This window comes from Rhinopithecus roxellana, chromosome 2 (genome assembly GCF_007565055.1).
Source record: "Rhinopithecus roxellana isolate Shanxi Qingling chromosome 2, ASM756505v1, whole genome shotgun sequence".
Classification (NCBI taxonomy): Eukaryota; Metazoa; Chordata; class Mammalia; order Primates; family Cercopithecidae; genus Rhinopithecus; species Rhinopithecus roxellana.
This window is the reverse complement of record NC_044550.1, coordinates 194,091,835-194,109,203: the sequence shown is the minus strand read 5'-3', so window position 1 is coordinate 194,109,203 and position 17,369 is coordinate 194,091,835. Positions and strand designations below refer to the sequence as shown.

Sequence of the window (17,369 nt, the reverse complement as noted above, 5' to 3'; positions counted from 1 at the left end):
GTTACCAGAATTTACATGTTTTTTTCAAAAGCAGTTTTGAAAGAAAGATAGTTTTCCCTTTTTTGGACTGGACAAGTCAAGTTGACCTCAGTTAAGAAAACTGCATTAAGTCATGGACAAAAACCGATTTCTAAACAGGCTCACAAATAACACAATTCCATGACAGTCATTATTTTACTACCATCACTAAAACTTGAGAGATGAATATCCCTCATCTAAATGAGAGATAAGGCTTCAAAATGAATAAAACACTGAATATTCAAATATTCTAACTTGCTTGGTTCCTGAGCAACTAAGCCTTTCAAAAAGTTTCAGAATTCATAAATAACTTCACTTAAGGGGTTATAACTATTACTAAATTATGTCAACAACAATACAATAGTGGACGAAAAATAGCATTAACACCAGACTGGGCAGTATTGTTGAATGTCAGGCATGTTGACCAAAGTTGTATAAACCTGGGTGTTAGTCTAGATTTGTGACCACACAGAAATAATGAAATTCTTTGTGCCTGTTCCTTAAAATGAACATAAAAATGCTTGACTTCCTTACAGACTTGTTGAGTAAATTAAGAAAGGAAAAAAAAATTGGAACTCTAAAATACTTTAGAAACAGTTAATTTTTTTAAAATGTCAATAGTCTTGTGTAGATCTATATTTATTTTTGGGAAAAAGGGGAAGAGCACTAATAAATTTTATTGAGTGCCATTGTTTTTCTCACAAGAAGTTGTGAAGTAGGCACTATCATTACCATTTTACAAATGAGGAAACAAGATTCTGAGGGTAGCCGTGACAACATCTGAATCAAGCTTCTCTTAAATCAAAAGCATGCATTCTTTCAACTAAACTTAAGGCATGAGGGATTATTCAGCAGTATTTTCTTTGCTGCATGTTAAAATCAAGTTTACTGATACTATTGATGCAAAATGTTGAACAAGGCTGGTAAATTAGAAAAAAGGAATGGCAGTAATTAAAGTGATCGATATTAAAAGTAGTAATGTTTTCAAAGTTTCCATGTATTCACCTTTTTGCTGATGAACAACATGGTTTACAATAACTTAAGATCTGATCTCTAAAGCAAAATTAGGTAAGTTTGAAGGAAATGAGAAGACCTGAGATAGTGTAGCATACGTTGTGATATATAGTTTCTAGAATATTCTACTTTACCAAAACATCTACAGCATGAGTGGTCCCACTTTCCTTCACAGACACCATAAATGTTTCTGAAGTTTGGGCTACAGGCTCTTAGCCAATCAAGTCATGTAGCCACTGTCTTTTTATCAAGGAAAATCAGTCTTTTCCAATCAGTTAACTTCACTAATTTCAGAAGAGGCTCTAAAGTCTTGGCTTAAGAGATGAAAAATGACTCCCATACTTCAGCATGCATCACTGGTTGAGCTCCTGGAGCTTAAGCAACATATTTGCAGCATTATCAACAGTAAATCCTTAGTTTATCAATGATTTACTGAGCATCTGACTAGAGCCAGCCACACTGTAGGTGCTATGCGTATAGCAGAAACAGATGAAAACCTTTCCCCTCATGGAACATATATTCTAAAGGGAAGGCACACCATAAACAGAATAAAGAAGTAACATATGTGTTATGTCGGGTGATGATAAGAAATAAGCAGAAACAAAAAGAAGGAAAGAGAAAAACGAAGATTGGAGAGAAGAAGGACTTTGCAAGGTGACTCTGAGAAATGATGTGGGGAATGTGAGGAAGGGAGCAGTCCAGGCCAAAGCTGCCACAAAGACCCCAAGGAGGGGTGCCTGAGGCTTGGGCCTGGAGCTCTGATGGTTGCTGAACAAGTTCAGGCAAGGAGAGTCAGGAAAAGAGATGTCCAAACAGTAACTAATAAGAGCAGCAAACTAGAGTCTTCAGGGTCATTGTAAGAATTTGACTTTTACTACAAGTGAAATGGGAAGTTTTTGAGCAAATGAAATGATCTAAAAGATCACTCTCACTCTGGCTGCTAGACTAAACTGAAGGGGACAAGGACAGAGGCTGAGATGCCAGTTCATTCATTCATTCACTCAGTCATTCAACAGAAACTTATATTGTGTCTACTATGTTTGTTCCAAGTAATGTTCTAGACTCTTGAGATATGTTAGGCAACATAGCAGACAAATATATCTGCCCTTGTAGAAATTCATTCCCGTGGGAAGAAGACAGATCAAATAATAATCAACATTATAAATCAACAAATTATATCACTCACACCCACCCCTATACATATATAGTGTTCATATTTTATATAAAGGAATGACATTGGTTGAGCTCCACAGTGAAATAGATTAAAAAGAGAAAAAAAATAAACAACTAGTTCCAGGGGCATTCCAACATTTAACAAGTGGGACATAAGTAGAAATTGGTGAAGGAGGCTGATAAGCCTTATGAGAGAGGAAGATGAAGAAATGACACAAGGCAATGGAAATCAAGCAGCGTGAGGGGATGGTTACAATAATCAGTTATTAAAGGAAGATTAAGCTTAATTTACAATGTGAGATAGAAAAAAACACTTGAAGAATGGGAGGTTGTTGTCCAGGTTGATGTCTGGAGAAAGGGTGTTCTATGCAGAAGCAAGAGCCAAGGCAAAAGCCCGAAGGCTGGTGTGTGCCCAGCAAGTTCCTAGAATAAAAGGAAACCAGTGTAGGTAAAGCCAAGTAAAAGAAGAGAACAGCAGGAACATTGTCAGAGATCAATAAGATGTCTTCAATAAGCCAAGGGAAGAATGATGGTGTCTTAGACCAAGTTAGTAACAGTGAGCATGATGAGAAATTATCATGAAATGATCATATTGAAATGAAATATTTTGAAGACAGAGCCAACAAGATCAACTGACAGGTTATATGTAGGGTGAGAAAGAAAGTTAGGAGTCAAAGATAACTCTAAGATTTTTGACCTGAGCAATCAGAAGCTTAGAACTGCCATCAACTGAAAAGAAGATGGCTGAAGATGGAATAGGTTTTTATTGGGGAGATTATAAGCAGCTTAGATTTAAATATGTCAATTTAAAATAACAATTAGGAAGTTAATCAATGAATAAGTAATTGGTTATATGAATATAGGGTTCAGAAAAAACATGTGGGCTGGAGACAAACTTTTGGAGTCATCAGTGTATATTGTCATTTAATGCTATGAGATGGATACCTTCAAGGGAATAAGTATAGAGTACAAAGAGAAAAATTGCACGAACTGATTTTAGGGATGTTCCAGCACTTAGAGTTTGAGGACATGGTGAAATGCTTGTGAAGGGTCCTGAGAAGTGATTGTTCCAAGAAATAAAAAAGGGTAAAAAGTAACAGAATATGATGACGTGGAAGCCAACTGAATAAAGCATTTAATGGAAGTAAAATCCACTAGGTCAAATATTCTTTAGATTAGATACAATGAGCACTGAGAAAGGCCATTGGATCCAGCAATGTGTCCATCATAGTGACCTCAGTAAGAGCAATTTCATTGGAGTGGCAGGGGCCAAGTCTGATGGCAATAGATTTAAGAGATCATGAGAAGAAAAAATGGAGGTACAGGCAACTCTTTTGAAAAGTTTTGCTGAAAAGGGAAGAAAATACGTGAAAAACTGAAATAATGGAAATATATTCTTGCCTTGGGTTTTAGAAAGCAAAATGAAGAAATAACAGATTATAGGTCAATAAAGATTATAAAGGTTAATAGGGACCTAAACAAAGATTGATAGCGACCTAAAGTAATCCTACTACTGGTTCATCACCAAAATTTCATTTTACCTTATATTTTTTCAATCATTAACATGAAAAAGTATAGAAATACGAAAACAACTTTTTACATGGTGAGAATTATGTCTACAAATGTACAGAAACAATCATTCTTATAAGTAGCATTAGTTAGTATTGTGTTGGAACTAAATGCACAGACTTTAGAGGCAGACTGCTGGGTTTAAATCCTGCTTCCACCATAAACCAGTTCTATAAGCAACCTCCATGAGCCTCAGTATTCTCATTTGTCAAATGATGATATGTTGCATCTACCTCCAGAATCATGGCAAAGGCAAGACAGCATCTGACAAGACTGTTTACCAGTGTCTAACAATAATATAAGCGCTTTATATGGTGTTAGAATCTATGAATGATAAAAAGCCTTAGAGAAATGTCAAATAATCATCATCAAAAATGCCATTTGCTCCCACCTGCCAGTAGCAAAGCATGTTTCTACATGTCTTTCAACATTTCTTCCAAACCTTAAAATTCTTTGATTTTTACTCATTGATTGTTTCTTAAAAATACATACATGTCTGGAAACTGAAGAACACTGTGGTCCTATAATCAATTTTTAATTACCACATATAAATTATCTGCCAATTAGATTGTTTCCTCTTCATGACTTTATTGTCCAATTTTGTCTCAGGATATTAACAGCAAGGAAAAGCCAACAGTCTTTGTATAATGGGGGTATAATTACATGTGTGTATTTTATACAGAATGTTTGTTTCATAGAATATTTTCACTTGTCTGCATTCCCTATACTCTCCTTCTCAGTCAGCATACTATTAAAAGGGCTACTCTTGTCACTGATTACATAAAGCTTGAAATCATTACAAAATATTTACCATATTCGATATTGGATACTTTATACTCCTCTTGACCCATATCACCTGCCAGTTACTCTTTTTCCTATTTCCATTCATGAGTGCCTAATTCAGAATACCACCTACTTTCATGGGTATTATAAAGAGCTGGGCCTAGATTTATTAATTCTTGAAATACAGAACCTACCTCAGGGCCTATGCAGTTTGCTACAGTCACTAATGCAACAGTCCCTCACAACTAATGAGGTTCTTAGGCAGTTTTTCACTCTAATGATGACAAAGTGCAAACTGCAGACTGCAATGAAAAATTGATTCTGTAGAATTCTAAGTAAATAACTATTTTTCAAAACTATTCCTAGAGCAGATTTCTCAAAATCGAATAAAACAAAAAAGAATTAAAATCATTAGGGTTTTAATAAAGACAAAAAAGTAATAAATAGTAAATTCATTGGAAGATGAGTTATGTCTACAGAAATCTAGCAGCAGGAGTAAATCAAGCATCCTGAAGATATATATAAAATATGCAGCATGAACATAATTGGCCATCAATAATCCTGTTTGTCACACACATTTGTACCTATCTTAAAAATTTATAAAGCCCTTTCGTTCACAGCATTTTGTTCAATACATTTAAAAACATACCAATAGGAAAGAAACAAAATCAGAAAATTCATCCCAGGCTGTTTTTTAAAGAAACACTCTTGACATCAAACACATAGGAAGCAGGAAAAGGTTTTCCTATTTAAAATAATCTTCACACTCTATCCACTCCAACCCCATCATTATTCCAAAGAAGATGATTTATCACCTACAAATTCAAAAATAGATTCTCCACCTTCTTAAACTGCAGTGACTGCTTCCAAAGTGAATAGTGCTGTAGGTTAGAAGAGACACCTCATCAACCTTTGCTCTCCATTTGGCTTCAGCTCCCTTCTCTCCAATTCTCATCTTCTTCCCTCCTCTAGAAACCCTTGGAAGTCTTCTTAATTCAGTTCAGGCTCCTTGCTACCACCACTAACTCACCCCTAGGGATGTAACTGATCTGCTGAGGGCCTTAGCTGTGGTAGGCAAAAATTGTTTCCCTTTATTTTACGCAATACATCACAATACTTATTAATTTTTGTGATATAAAGTCTAGTTCTGTCACCCAGCCTGCAGTGCAATGGCATGATCTCAGCTCACTGCAGCCTCTGCTCCCAGGTTTCAAGTGATTCTCATATCTCAGCCTCCCAAGTAGCTGGGACTACAGGCGTGTGCCACCATGCCTGACAAATTTTTGCATTTTTAGTAGAGATGGGGTTTCACCATGTTTCCCAGGCTGGTCTCGAACACTTGGCCTCAAGGAATCGTCTGCCTTGGCCTCCCATTTAAGGTGTGAGCCACTTTGCCTGGCCTTAAATGCTTTTTAAACAACAAATCAGAGAGTGAAAACAAAGTTATTACAAAGCATACATACATCATCATAGCTATAGGGCAAAGAGCTTTTCTTTTAACCAAAACCACAGACTGATCTGGCTTGATAGAAGAGTATTTATGAGCATGCATTCTGAAGTTATTCAAGTCTGGATATGGTTTTCTTTCTATGTATATAAACTTAAGAAACGTATTTAACTTATCTGAGACTCAGTTTCCATAGCTACAAAATGCAAATGATATTAGTATTGTATGGGTTAAATAAAATCCCTAAAAATGCACTTATCACTATGCATTTATCATTATGCCCAAACATAGCAATATTCAACAAATTTTATGATAATAATAGTTATTATATACCCAGCTCTCTTTCCTGTATTCTGCTTATGAGGTTCAATACACAAGATACACAGACATTTAATCTAAGGTGCACTAACTGTGATTCAAAACCCTGTGAAAGAAAATCATTTCTAATGTTTGTATCCAAAACTGACCTCACAAATGTCTCCATCATTTCTCTTGGAAATCTTAATAGTTTCTTGTGAAAATAAATTAATTTATTATCGGATTGCTAAAACTCATTTGTAATCATTAATGAATCATAGTCCATTTACCTAATATTCCAAACATACTTTTAATATATTATTTCAAGTGGTTCTTTTTTTGCTGATTGTTTACTGAATTGTCAAAATCTCACTATCCACACCAATGGTTCTCTCACTGTGGAGCATGCATGGACCTCCATGCAAACCAGAGACCCATTTAAGGAGCCCTGGAAAATCAAAACTGTTTTCATGATAACGCAAACCATCCTCTGCCTTTGTTCACTGTGTTGGCATTTATGCTAGACGTGCAAAAGCAATGGTGGGTAAAACTGGTGGTACTTTAGCACAAGTCAAAGCAGTAGATCCAAAGTATTTTAGCAGTAATTGTGTTCTTTGCCACCACATACTCAAGGTAAAACAAACAAACAAAACAATTTCATTTAAAAAAGTAAAGAAATTTTCTTGAGAAAACAGAAAACGTATTAATTTTATCAAATCTGGACTTAACTTTGATGTCTTTTTAATATCCTGTGTGACACAGAGCAGTTATGTGCACAAAGACCCATTACTCTGTACCTACGTATTGTGGTTTTCTCAAAGAAATGCATGTGTTTAATTGAGTTGTAAGCTGAACTAGCCACTTGATTTGTGGAATACCATTTTTACTTGAAAGAACAACTGTTTCTTTTTAAATATTTGAGTATGCATAATCTTTTCTTTTTATCATGAACAAAGGAAGCCTTACACTTCCAGGAAAACAACAATATATGTTACTGATAGTGAAATTTTGAGCTTTCAAGTAAAAATTCAAATTTGGAAAATTTCTAACCATCACCAACAGGTTGAGAGTCATATATTAAAGATTTTTATGATAAATTCCTTATCAGTTACACCAACAATTTTGAAATGATCAATGCCTGATATTTCTAAATCAGGAATAGGTAAAAAAATTCATGATGAATGCAAGATCAATGTATTTTTTTTGTAACAGAGCTGATAGGGTTTCATATTCCACACTGCAAGTAAGTCTTAAGAAACTGCCACTGTGGACTTCTGGTGTAGTAGACAAACTATTTCTCTATTATCCAATTCAAAATATCTGTGTAAGGATGGATTCTGTTTGTATATGTTAGCCAAAAAAACAACATATTGCAATATATTGCCCAAGAATATTTGAGAATCCAGCTGTATTCTATTGAGCTAGCTATTAAAGCGACTTGTAAAGATGAAAAACAATGCCACTCTTTAATTTTTTAGTTTGAAAAAAATAAACTTTTTAAAAATAAAATAAAAATGTTATATGTTTAAAATATAATGTAGTTTTAAAATGAATTAACAAATATTTTTGATTTCTTCAGTTTTACTGTTAAAAATGGTAAATGTCAATAGATAAGACATGCTTACACAAAGTCTCCAGGGGTGTCCTTGGCAATTCTTAAGAGCATAAAGGGGTCGTGAGAGTAGCAAGTTTGAGAACTATGGCCTGGTGACTACCTGAAAGTATAAGATTGCTTCCTTCCATTTAAACACTAAGCTCCATGTCAGAACACCCACCTATATTCCTCTTTCCTTGTTGAGTTTCCTGACAGTTATCAATTCATTTGTAGAGAAGAGATAATCATGATGTTCTGACCTGAGTTCAATTAATGAGCAGCATCAGATTTAATAGCTCCCTTCATTTCCTCAGCTTTTCTCTGGTGATTTATTCCTAAGTTACAAAGACATATGTTCTGATCTTAAGTCTTCTACCATCTCATTCAGCAAACATGTATGGAGCACCCACTATACCTCAGGTAATATACCAGGGTCTGAAATAACAAAGACCAATAAAACAAAGCTCATGATCAACATGAGGTCCAACCAAGTTCCTAAGTTCCTATGTAATACACATTAAAAGATAAATGCTTACTGAAGTACATATATCTATTTTTTGGTGAACCTAGAAAAATGGCACAAACTTTACATGACCTCTTCTAACATAATCAAGACTATCTAAGCTCTTCTGAGAACATAAAGAGATAAAATAAAACAATAATTAATCCTGTGTCTGTAACCCAAACACTCTTTCAATGACATAACTACCAATGCCAAATCTTTGGATATGACAAGTAGGGTAAGTAAAGGTGTATAACTGGACCAATCTTTGGAATGAACAATATCAGAGTCACAGTCATTAGCCTCTTACCCCAAATGTCAGAGCTAGGAAAGGAATGCAGATGAAATTGTTTCTCTTTTACCCGCTGATTCTCTGCCTGCCCATGGAATGTGATCAGCATGATTCTGCCAGAAACCTGAGTAAGCAACCCAGACTCTTATCAGTGTACATGAATAATTTTTTAAAATGCATTGGACAAAGTCCAATTAAACAAACAATTTAAAAATTACCTTTGATAACAAGAGGAAACGTATAACTTATTTTTGCAGAATCACAGTAAATTAATCGTTTGAGCAGAAGGAAAAAAGCACTTTATTGTATATACTTGAAAAATCCAACCAATAATAATGTGAAATTCTAGCTCACAACCACTGCTTTCAATATTCTTTGGAGAAACACATTTGCTTTTCATTTTCAAAGTGGTTGAATCTTGAGCACTCAAATTTGATTTACAATTTCAGCACTTAAGTTCACAGAAGATATGCTGACTTTTTCTAATTAAAAAAATCATATTGAATTCTCCCCAGATTTTTAAATGACTAGACTACAGTAAATATAAATAACTTTTCATATTGGTGTTACCTGACTTATAAAAAGTAATAAACAGTTCATCCCCTATTAATAACAAAATTACTTATAAATATTTTTAATTTTCTTGCCTATGGCAGAGGCAGCACTATTTAATACTTTTATGCTGAGCCAATCTTTGCATAGCTAATAGGTAAATAAAAAAGATACGATAAATCTAATGATTAAACTGAACATTTATTCTCATTCTCCATAGTATTCTAATAAAATGTACTACAGTGAACCAAACAAGAGCATCTAATAATGTAATCTGTTTTACAGTTTAACAAATTCATCTAAAGTCTGGAATGACTTAATTGCCTGCCTTCAAATCAATATTTTGGTTTTCAAACTAATCAAATATATTCATCTAAGAATTAATTCCAGAGAAGAAAGTTAAAGACACGATTGTGGGTTTAGGAGATGGATAACTTCAAATCAAAATTCAATTACATATAAATCATGGCCTGAGTTAAACCAAATAGCTCAACATATAAGCCCTATACTAAACTTTTTAAAAAATAATTAGGTCAAAGAAGATATTTGGCTTAGAAATCCTTTCAGTGCTATGTAAGATGAAACTGAATTCCCCTTAGAATTATATCTCTAATTAATACGGTCCTCTAAGCCATAAATATTCTTCCCCATCCATAGATAGACATAACCAACTATTATGAAAAAAAATCACAGAGGATACAAAACTATATAATAATAATAATAAATTATCATTTAAAATAAAGAAAATCCCCACCTCCTCCCCCAAAAAAGAAAAGCAGCAAGAAAACAAGCACATGAGCCTCAATTTCACTAGCATGTTGTGTTTGGGTCACTGCCAAGTATCACAAACCACATTTGATGTTTGTGTTTTTGGCTGAGTGACACTAGAATGTCTTTGAGGGGCCTGGGGAGGGAAAGAATGAACTTAGAAACACCAAACAAGAGTTTTCTGGAGTATAGCTATATCATTTCTAGTTGATCATCAAAATAACATTGAAAGTAGTTCAATTAAAAAGCAAATCAATGATACAAGGAGGTAGTAGCCTAAAATATACTCCAGGGAAGGCTAAGTTTGGAATTCTTTTGGCTTGCGCTATCAAACACTAATTTCTTACCAACCAACATACAGAACAACATGTATCTATCCCATGGCATTGAACTCAGTATTGTCAAGAAACAGCCCCAGTCTCTGATTATTCACAGCACACTGCATGCCTTAGTTTAAGAGGGAAAAGGAAGGATTATCCTAAGTCAGAAGACAGTGTCTAAAATGTTAAGGCAGATGAAATCAGGAATCTTCCAAAACTTGGCTCAGCACATTAAAATTAGTCACTGTCTATAAAGAAACTGCCAAGACTGCTGAGGATGTGAAAGTTAATACTGTCCTGGTGTACACTGTCAGCCCATCCTCCCTGGCCACTCTTCCTGAAGAGCTATGGTACAATGCTGATTCCTACCAAAGCTCTTCATTTTGGAATAGGTCTTCTTAATTCTGAAAGTGCCCATCTTCTAGTAGACCTACTTACTGAGTGTTATTTAGATTACCTCAGCAATTTAGCTTAGATAAATGAATTTTTTTCCACTTTGAAATGACTAAATATTTCTCCTTAGCCTTATACATTTGATTGCTATAAAGTAAAATATATAGGGAAAAGAAAGTTTATTATTTAGTTGCAACCAAGATTAAAACTAGAGTTTATGTAATTCTCTGTTAGTCTTTGTGACAGAACATTTTTAGTTGTTCCTGTTCATAAATTTAACAATAAACAATGAAGGTAAACAATTATAGAGAGTAAATAGAAAATGATCTTTCTACAAAGCACATCAACAAATAATAAATGACTACAAAATCATTACCTCTGCTCTCTGTGTTCTGGGAAAAGCAGTTGATTTTTCTATGGCATAAACATCCACCAGATAAAGACATGCTCCTTGCTCCCGGTCCAGAATGGCTGCAGTCTGAATTATACCAGTATGTCGTCCAATAGTAAAGAGGCGTCCAACAGTTTTTTCTTCACAACGAACTGAAACAATGTAATACTCCACTGGGGCCTCAGATCCTCTGGGGCTAGCTGCTTCTATTGATATCACATTTGTGCCAATGGGTTCTCCTTCCTTCAAAATAGTTATATATTTGGGTTGAGTAAAAACAGGTCCATCAAGGCCCTGAAGAATGATGGTCAATTCAGTGGTTGATTTCCTCCTTTCAGGCCCAAGGTCTGTTGCTGAAACTATGAGATTGTAGATCAACTGTGAAGGCACCAGCGCTGAAGCCACTCTCAAGTCTCCACTATAACGATCAACAATGAAGGTGTCTGTGTCCCCATTGATGATCTCATACTCTACTTCTCCATTAGCACCTTCATCTGGGTCAGCAGCCATAATTGTTGTCAGAACAGAACCAATCACAGCTGATGGGTCTGCAGCAAGGGCGTTTTGTGATATAAACATTGGGACATTGTCATTGAGGTCTGTAACCAAAATGGTCACGTTCTTCAAAGCATACCGTCTAGTTTCTATTGGCACAGCTTGATCATTGGCTTTTACAGTTAACTCAAAGAGATTAGCAAATTCCCGATCTATTTCAGCATTAGTATATATAGTCCCTTTGACTTCATCTATGGTAAAATGGTTGCCTCTTGGCATCTGTTGAATGATTGTGTAGGATAGTTGCCCATTAATGTCTGCATCAGGGTCATGTGCAGTCACTGAAATCACAGATGTACCAATGGGAATGTTCTCAACAATAGATTTGAAAATATCTCCAGGAGGAAAGCTAGGAGGGTTGTCATTAAAGTCCCTCACGTGAATAACCACTGACATTGTAGATGAACGAGGAGGTCTTCCTTGGTCTTTTGCTGTTATATTTAATTTATACAAAGACTGTGTTTCAAAGTCCAATTTTTTGGCAAGAAAAATACTCCCAGTGTTTGGGCTAATGCTAAAAGTTCCATGGTTGTTAGTCCCAGTAATACTGTAATATAAATCAGCATTGTCACCTGAATCGGAATCAGTTGCAGTAACGGAGGACACGAGTTCACCAATTCTCATGTTTTCCAAAACATCAACAAAGAGTGTTGATTTAGGGAATGAAGGGCTATTGTCATTTTCATCTAAAATATCAATATTTAAAGTACATGTTGAATTGAGGGGGATTGTCCCTGAATCCACTGCTTGAATTACAAGGGAATAGGCAGGTGTTGCTTCATAGTCTAATTTGCCAATTAGTGCTACCTGACCAGAAGTAAGGTCTATAGCAAACTGTCTTTCTTCATTTCCTTTTATTATAGAATAGTGAATAAGTCCATTATTACCTTCATCAACATCTGAGGCAGATACTCTTAAAACTTGTGTCAGATTGGCTGCTGACTCTGATATTGTAGCTTGGTAAAAGTCTTTTAAAAATTTGGGAGCATTATCATTTATATCCTTCATGTAAACATGTACAGTGGCCTGATCCTTGAGAGGCTGAGGGAGCCCCTGATCTGTTGCTATGACTGTAAAGCTAAACACCGCAGTCCCTCTCCGCCTCATAAGAGACTCCCTGTCAAACTGATAAGTATTTGTAATTTCCCCACTGATAGCATGCAACTCAAAATCTGGCTGCACCATTTCAAAAGAATACCTTACTTCTCCATTTGGCCCAAAGTCTTTATCTACAGCACTTACTTTGCCCACAAATGACCCAGCCCTTTGCTCTTCTTCAAAGTAAAATGTGTAATTGGTACTGTTAAAGAGAGGTCTGTTATCATTTACATCTTCCAAAATTACAGTAACATTCACAGTAGCACTAAGGGGTTCCACTGCTCTGTCAGAAGCAACAACCACTAAAACATATTTATCTTGAAGTTCACGGTCAAGTTCACTTTTTATATACAATTGACCATCTGGGAATATGCCAAAAGCATCCCCTGTATTTCCTTCAGCAATGGTGTATGCAATTTCACCATTTGCTCCTGAATCCTTATCAGAAGCTTGTACTTTAAAAAATCGAGAATTCACAGGTTCTGACTCAGAAAGGGTGACCTCATAAGAAAGTTGGTCAAACACTGGTGAATTGTCATTTACATCATGGACATAAACTGTTAGGATGACACTAGAGGAGAGCTGTGGGACACCCATATCAGATGCCAAGATTTCTATTTGGTAGGAGCCAGCCTGAACATCCAGAGGCCCAAGCAGACTAATAGTGCCATTCTTTTCATTGATAGCAAATAGATTCTTGGGGTTTTGCTTCAGACTATAGAGTACCATGCCATTGACACCTTCATCAGGGTCCACAGCTTTGGCCTGGAAAATGCTGTGACCTGCCTGCCAATTCTCCACCACATTTACACTCTCTATTGCCTGAAGGAAATGGGGAGAGTTGTCATTCAAATCCTTAACTGTTATGTTAACCATAGTGTCTCCAGTCACTGTGCCCCCACTGGCAACTACCTTCAGCTGATAAAACGATTGCTCTTCTCTATCAATCACATTTGCCGTGATAAGCTGCCCAGTGACCTGGTTGATAGCAAACATACCTTTCTGATCCCCAGTAGTAATGAGATAACTGATGTTGGAATTGAGATCCATGGTGGATGCAGACACACTACCCACATGATATCCCAGCGCCACGTTCTCAAAAACCACAAAGCTGTAGGCAACCTGACTGAATACAGGTGGGTTGTCTTGAGTGTCCAATACAGTGATGGTTACTATCGCCTGGTTGGGAGATTGTAAATTGCCACCATCAGTAGCTACTATTTGCAACTGATAAGCTGTTTTTTCTTCTCTGTCTAGGGCCATTCTTGTAGAAATAACCCCACTCTGAGCATTGACCTGAAACCGAGACCTGTCCCCAGCAGATATACTATATTTGACAGTACCATTGGTTCCCAAGTCTGGGTCAGTGGCAGACACAGTGGTGATGTAGCTACCTCCAGGCTCATTCTCCTTAATATGAGCAAAGTATTGGACCGGGTAGAACACAGGGCTGTTATCATTTATATCCAGAAGACTCACATTTATGCGAGTCATCGATGACTGAGGAGGAGAGCCCAGATCTGTGGCCAGAACCAACAGGGAGTAGAAGGCTTGCTCTTCTCTGTCCAAGGAGGAAATAGTACTCAACCTCCCAGACACAGGATCCAGACGGAAGGACCTCCGGTCAGTCTCTGCCTCTTGTAAGGAGAAGCGCACTGTTCCGTTGTCACCTAGGTCCCCGTCAGTTGCCCTGAGCAGCAGCAGTTCTGTCCCTGTTGGGGCATTCTCAACCACAGACACTTCATACCCTTCTGGCTGGCTAAATACTGGCTTTTCATCATTCACGTCTAGGAGAGTTACTACGAGCTGGGCATAGGACACCTTGGGGTGAACTCCCTGGTCCCGGGCACTTATATTCAGTACAATCTGGGAAGCAAGTTCACGGTCCAGGCCCCCAACGGCCCCAGTGGTCACGAGGCCACTATGTTCACTGATATGGAACCATCCCAGTCCATTGCCAGAGACGATGCTGTAACGTAGATTAGCATTGAGACCAGAGTCTCCATCAGTGGCAGATATCCCACTCACATAGCTTCCCGGAGGCGCCTCCTCACTCAGGTTCACTCTGTACACTTGCTGTGAAAAGACAGGAGGATGGTCATTGATGTCATTAACAAAAATCACCAGGCTTGCCACAGAAGAGCGCGCCTGGACTGCTGCGCCAGGGGGCGCCCCATAGTTATCAGAGACGGAAACTGTGAGGTTGTAGGAAGGGATGCGCTCCCGGTCCAAGGCGCTGGCCACCTTGATTAGGCTCAGGTTCGGCACTTTGCTGCTTTGTACTTCAAAGTGGCGCTGCTCATTGCCCCCGAGAATTTGCACAGAGATGTTCCCGTTGGCCGCGGAAGAATCTGCGTCGGTCACGGTGAGCAGAGCCACCACGGTGCCCACTTGAGCGTTCTCATCTACCGAGGCATAGCGCGAGGTTGCAGGGAAGTAGCGGAACTTCACTACCGGGTCATTGTCATTCACGTCCAGCAGCTGAATCAGCGCCTCGGCGCGCCCCGTGAGGGAAGGCACGCCTCTGTCCATCGCCTGCACCGTAAGCGAGTACTGGCGCCGGGCTTCGAAGTCCAGGGGCTCCCGTACCGTGATAAGCCCCGTCTCAGGGTCCACTTGGAAGGGGGTCCCCTCGTCCTGTAGGCGATAGCGGATGTCCGCGTTGGTGCCCTCGTCCGCGTCCGCCGCCGCCACCTGGAGGACACTGGAGCCCACAACCGCGTCCTCAGGCACCCCCGCCTGGTAGTGAGAACTGCCAAAAACCGGGGGGTTGTCATTAATGTCTTGCACAGTCACGTTTACCTGAAGGTAGCCCCGCCGCTTAGGCTCACCCTTGTCCTCCACCTCAACCAGGAGCTGGTACTGCGGCGTGACCTCGCGGTCCAGCCCGCCCTTGGACACCAGATGCAGGAACGCTCCCTCGCCGCTCGGGTTCAGGGTGATGTCCAGACGGAAGCGGCCCGCCTCGTTGCCGCGGATGATGCGGTAGGAGCGGTGGTCCACACCGTTTGAGCCGATGTCCGAGTCGGTGGCGGTATCTAAGATGACTTGGCGCCCGCTGCTACTGTCTTCCTTGAAAGTGACCACGATAGAGGGGTCCGGGAAAACGGGGGCGTTGTCATTAAGGTCCCGCACCAGCACTCGCACTTCGGTGGGGTAGGTGGGCGCGCTGGAAAGGACCACCAGGTTGATCACGTCGCTGGGCAGGCTCTCGCGGTCGATGGTGGACGTGGTGTACAGGGCTCCGGTGCTACTGTTTATGGCAAACAGGGCGTGGCTTTCGCTGAGCCTGTAGGTGAAGCCGGGGCGCGTCTGGATGGTGCCTACCAGAGTGCCTGGAGGTTGCTCTTCCAGCACTTGGAACACCTGGCGCTGCTCGGCCCCGTGGACCCAGGCCTGCCCCGGAAGCAATGACAGTAGCCAAAATACTCGAAGGAGCTGAGATACTGATAGAGTGTGCAACGGGAGCCACGGGCGGCCAGTAGCCCTGTCTGGTGCTAAGTCCATGGTCCTGGCTCCCTAAAACGATGTGATAAAGAGAAGGAAGGGTGAAGCAAACGCAATGATATTTACAGGGATTAAGGAGCGCCAGCAAAGATTCAGCCGACGGCTTGGTCTGAGACCTCTGCTATTTCAAAGGACCTCCAATCCAGCAAAAGCAAGTAGCATCAGCAAAAGACTCTAGGTAGCCAGTTGGACGCGGAGTGCAAGAGAGATGCTGTGGCGAAAAGCGGCAAGGCATTCCGCGGGACACTCCCGTGAGCTGAGTTCCCAGAAAAGTTTCTCAAGCTTCTTATATATTCCCCCTTTACTTTGTTTTTGAATCCAGATAGTCTGAGCGTTTTCACCCAGGTGGATGAGAGTTGGGAGAAGTTGCCTGTATCTAAGGTATATGAGGAATCATTGCAAAGAACGGTCTTCAGAAACTTTATAACTTACCCGCAGCAAAGAACGTGAAGAGGGAGGAACAAACGTCCAAGCACAACTGCGCACCGGGGAAGGGTTGGTGGGGAACCGGGAGAATCGAATTCCTTTCCCAAAAGCTGGAGGCAATGTAATTCTTGGAGTCCCCACTCCTCAAAAACCACGCTGCAACACCCCTCCAATAGGGCTCCGGCAGTGGCCGCTGAGGCCCAGGCGGCGGCGTCTGCGCGCAGGCAGTTCGGGAACTGCGTTCCAAGCGCTAGCGTTCGCGCTCTGGCTCCCGTACCCGGGAGCGCTCAGCTCTGCCCCTTCCCCTCCAGCAGCCGCCGCCGCCGCCGCCGCCCCTGTTGCGGCTTCAAGCCAGTGGTCCGGCACAAACAACAGCCTGGGCTGCTCGGCATTTTTCACCTCTGCCGGGGCGCCTGCCGACCCATTATTTGTACATCCAAGTCGAAAGCAGTTCCCCCTTTCTTCTTGGCCTCGCAGGGGCCGAGCAGAAACAGCGTGCGGTCCCGGAGTCGCCCTCCCCTCACCATGCCAGGGGGGTCGTTCTCCGGCGGCCCCAGTCGGAAGCCCACTCTAGCGCGCCTCGCCCCTGCCCTCGCTATCTCTGCTTTTATTGTCCCGTGTCAGTTTCACTTTGTAATCCACAAGGCTTTTTGTTTGGGGCGGGGGGTGG

General features: G+C 39.9%; 1 protein-coding gene across 3 annotated transcripts in view; it reads right to left on the bottom strand.

Annotated features, from left to right (window-relative positions):
- Positions 1-16,534, bottom strand: part of FAT4 (FAT atypical cadherin 4) — a 197,103-nt gene extending 180,569 nt beyond the window's left edge. For all 3 annotated transcript variants that reach the window (XM_010356398.2, XM_010356399.2, XM_010356400.2), the window contains exon 1: positions 11,099-16,534. In XM_010356398.2, the coding sequence (XP_010354700.2) occupies positions 11,099-16,273 (5,175 nt within the window). In that variant the 5' untranslated portion in view covers positions 16,274-16,534. The remainder of the gene's footprint in view (positions 1-11,098) is intronic.
- Positions 16,535-17,369: the final 835 nt, after the last annotated feature.